This window comes from Sander vitreus, chromosome 6 (genome assembly GCF_031162955.1).
Source record: "Sander vitreus isolate 19-12246 chromosome 6, sanVit1, whole genome shotgun sequence".
Taxonomy (NCBI): domain Eukaryota; kingdom Metazoa; phylum Chordata; class Actinopteri; order Perciformes; family Percidae; genus Sander; species Sander vitreus.
Window position 1 is genome coordinate 17,774,666 of NC_135860.1, and position 4,091 is coordinate 17,778,756.

Consider the following 4,091-nt stretch of genomic DNA (forward strand, 5'->3'; position numbering starts at 1 on the left):
TCAGCCAGATGCTATGGTGTTCTTGATCCAGGAGATGTAATTGCAAACTTTTGTGTACACCCCAGGTTTTTTTCTCAAAGCGCAGCCATGCCCCCAAGACATGACTCCCTGGAGTAATCCGTCACAGATCATGGGACCCCCAGAGTCACCCTGGAGATAAAAAAAAGATGATTATCTTAACTTGTGCATCCTTTATTTCAAGAGGCGGAAACAGTTGTTTTGTGTTACAGTAGCCATGATCTCTATATTACCTGGCAGGAGTCCTTCCCTCCCTCCAGAAAGCCAGCGCAGATCATGTTTTCAGTGATTTGGAAAGGATATGAATTAAAACATGTGTCATCACTCAGGAGAGGGGTGTCCAGGCACTGCAACTTATCAGGGTACCTCGCTGAAGAGTGTTTTCACGTACATTAATGGCATGAAATAGCATTTTTGGAGCATTCTTACACAGTCAGATAGTTTCTCTGTAACTTACAGCCCTCATTGCTGGGACGAAGACTCCCCCATCCAGAGATTTTGCACATTGTCCCATCGCTGGCACACTTTGAAGGGAGTGTAGCAGGGCTCACGTAGCTGTTCAGAATGGCAGGTCGACTCAGTTTAATCAGCATGATATCACTGTCCTGTGTGAGGGAGTTGTAGTCAGGGTGGCGAATAAACTTGGCAGACATAATGTACTGTTCAGTCCCTTCAGGTTTCCAGATGTCATGTTCTCCCAGTCGAACTTCTACATCTGACCTAGAAGAAATAAATCAGTTTTGAAAGTGACTTTGTACTCTTACAGCTAGATTTTTCAAATACAATATAAATCCATCATTGTTAACCAGCTGCTAGAGTTTTGTTTTACATGCTGTAAACAGAGGTAAGCGATCATCTTTCTTACTTTGTTTGGCAGTGTGCAGCAGAGAGCACCCACTCATCAGACAGAAGAGTCCCACCACAGAAGTTGTACCCAGTGAAGAGAGACACTTGGTGGGGCACAGAATTCTTCGGACACTCATACCCTCCAACAATCTTGTTATCGTCTTTCAGCGCAACTGCAGCTGTTAAAAAGTAAAAATAAAGACAAAAACAGAGAAAAAAGTGTTTTGACATCTATCATATCAATACGTAAGTCTGTGGCACCATTCGACGTCCCATAATCAGCCTTTTTACAGTCTCTATCAGTTCCTTACTATACCTGCCCCTCCAAAGAGAGTCAAAAGAAGGAAAAGCTTCATGCCAACACTGTCTGTCAGTCTGCCCTCACGCTCTCAGTTTCAGGTATTTTAGTCCTCTTATCTCCTTTTTTTCCAAGGTCTTCTGTCCTCAGAGGTACACCTCAAACACTAAACATGTGTTACATTTCCTCAGAGCACTGGATTTATTGTACAGTATACAGTAAAAGACAGAAAAACTAACTGGGGAAAACAGCTTGGCTGAGGAAACCATTTAAATTTCAAACACTGACATTTGGAATTCCCCTTTGACAGTATGCTTTCAGTCAGAGTGATTTTCATTAGATAGAGCTCTTTGTAAGTTTGAGCTCACTGTGGAATCGGTGCATTTTCATTAAGCTAAGTCACTATGGCAATGCTTTTTTTCTTTACAACAGGTTTATTAGACAATCACGTACTGGATGTGTACTGCTTTCAGGTAAAGCACAAAATGACATTCACATCAGAATCAGAATCAGAAAAGCTTTATTGCCAAGTACATTTTTTACACATACAAGGAATTTGTTTTGGTGTTGTAGGTGCACGTCACACATTCTCTAAAATAAGTTAAACAAGCAGGTTAAACAGAACAAACAATATAATCCATCCATCTTCATCCGCTTATCCGGGGTCGGGTCGCGGGGGTAGCAGCTCCAGCAGGAGACCCCAAACTTCCCTTTCCCGGGCCACATTAACCAGCTCCGACTGGGGGATCCCGAGGCGTTCCCAGGCCAGGTTAGAGATATAATCCCTCCACCTAGTCCTGGGTCTCCCCCGAGGCCTCCTCCCAGCTGGACGTGCCTGGAACACCTCCCTAGGGAGGCGCCCAGGGGGCATCCTTACCAGATGCCCGAACCACCTCAACTGGCTCCTTTCGACGCAAAGGAGCAGCGGCTCTACTCCGAGCTCCTCACGGATAACTGAGCTTCTCACCCTATCTCTAAGGGAGACGCCAGCTACCCTCCTGAGGAAACCCATTTCGGCCGCTTGTACCCTGGATCTTGTTCTTTCGGTCATGACCCAGCCTTCATGACCATAGGTGAGGGTAGGAACAAAAACTGACCGGTAGATTGAGAGCTTTGCCTTCTGGCTCAGCTCTCTTTTTCAGTCTAACGGTGCGATAAATTGAATGTAATACCGCACCTGCTGTGCCGATTCTCCGACCAATCTCCCGCTCCATTGTCCCCTCACTCGCGAACAAGACCCCAAGGTACTTGAACTCCTTCACTTGGGGGTAAGGACTCATTCCCTACCTGGAGAAGGCACTCCATCGGTTTCCTGCTGAGAACCATGGCCTCCGATTTAGAGGTGCTGATCCTCATCCCAGCCGCTTCACACTCGGCTGCGAACCGATCCAGTGAGTGCTGAAGGTCACAGGCCGATGATGCCATCAGGACCACATCATCTGCAAAAAGCAGCGATGAGATCCCCAGCCCACCGAACTGCAACCCCTCTCCACCCGACTACGCCTCGATATCCTGTCCATAAATACTACAAACAGGATTGGTGACAAGCGCAGCCCTGGCGGAGGCCAACTCTCACCTGAAACGAGTCCGACTTACTGCCGAGAACCCGGACACAGCTCTCGCTTTGGTCGTACAGAGATTGGATGGCCCTGAGAAGGGACCCCCTCACCCCCATACTCCCGCAGCACCTCCCACAGTATCTCCCGGGGCACCCGGTCATACGCCCTTCTCCAGATCCACAAAACACATGTAGACTGGTTGGGCATACTCCCAGGCTCCCTCAGGATCCTTGCGAGTAAAGATCTGGTCCGTTGTTCCACGACCAGGGACGGAATCCGCATTGTTCCTCTTCAATCTGAGATTCGACTATCGACCGAACCCTCCTTTCCAGCACCTTGGAGTAGACTTTACCGGGGAGGCTGAGAAGTGTGATACCCCTGTAATTGGCACACACCCTCTGGTCCCCCCTTTTTAAAAAGGGGAACCACCACCCCGGTCTGCCACTCCTTAGGCACCGTCCCAGACTTCCACGCAATGTTGAAGAGGCGTGTCAACCAAGACAACCCCTCCACACCCAGAGCTTTAAGCATTTCTGGACGGATCTCATCAATTCCTGGGGCTTTGCCACTGTGGAGTTGTTTAACTACCTCAGCAACCTCCACCAGGGAAATTGATGCCAATCCCCCTCATCCTCCAGCTCTGCCTCTACCATAGAGGCGTATTAGTCGGATTTAGGAGTTCCTCAAAGTGCTCCTTCCACCGCCCTATTACCTCCTCAGTTGAGGTCAACAGCGTCCCATCCTTACTGTACACAGCTTGGATGGTTCCCGCTTCCCCCTCCTGAGGTGGCGAGCGGTTTTCGAAGCACCTTGGTGCCGACCGAAAGTCCTTCTCCATGTCTTCTCGAACTTCTCCCACACACGCTGCTTTGCCTCTTTCACGGCAGAGGCTGCAGCCCTTCGAGCCCTTCGGTACCTTGCAACTGCCTCCGGAGTCCTCTGGGGATAACATATCCCGGAAAGACTCCTTCTTCAGTCGGACGGCTTCCCTGACCACCGGTGTCCACCACGGTGTTCAGTGGGTTACCGCCCCTTGAGGCACCTAAGAACAAAACAATATAAGATATATATATATATATATATATATATATATATATATATATATATATATATATATATATATACACACACACAGAATGTATTAAAAATAAGAGAGTAATAGTTAAGCAGATTAAGTACAGTGGCATGTAGAGCCAGAGGGTCGGTGTGGAGTCAGGGTGGTTTCCGGGCCTTGTTGATAAGGCTAGTGGCAGAGGGGAAAAAACTGTCCTTGTGACGTGAGGTTTTGGTCCTGATGGACTTCAGCCTCCTGCCAGAGGGGAGTGGCTCAAAGAGTTTGTTGCCGGGGTGGGAGGGGTCAGCCACAATCT

General features: G+C 48.3%; 1 protein-coding gene across 1 annotated transcript; it reads right to left on the minus strand.

Moving 5' to 3' along the window:
- LOC144519814 (trypsin-3-like) lies at positions 1–1,220 on the minus strand. Its single transcript, XM_078253253.1, has 5 exons — positions 1,181–1,220; positions 884–1,037; positions 476–738; positions 252–388; positions 1–150 (listed from the first exon to the last, which is right to left on the minus strand). Exons 1-5 carry the CDS (start codon positions 1,218–1,220, stop codon positions 1–3), a joined length of 744 nt encoding a protein of 247 aa, XP_078109379.1.
- Positions 1,221–4,091: the final 2,871 nt, after the last annotated feature.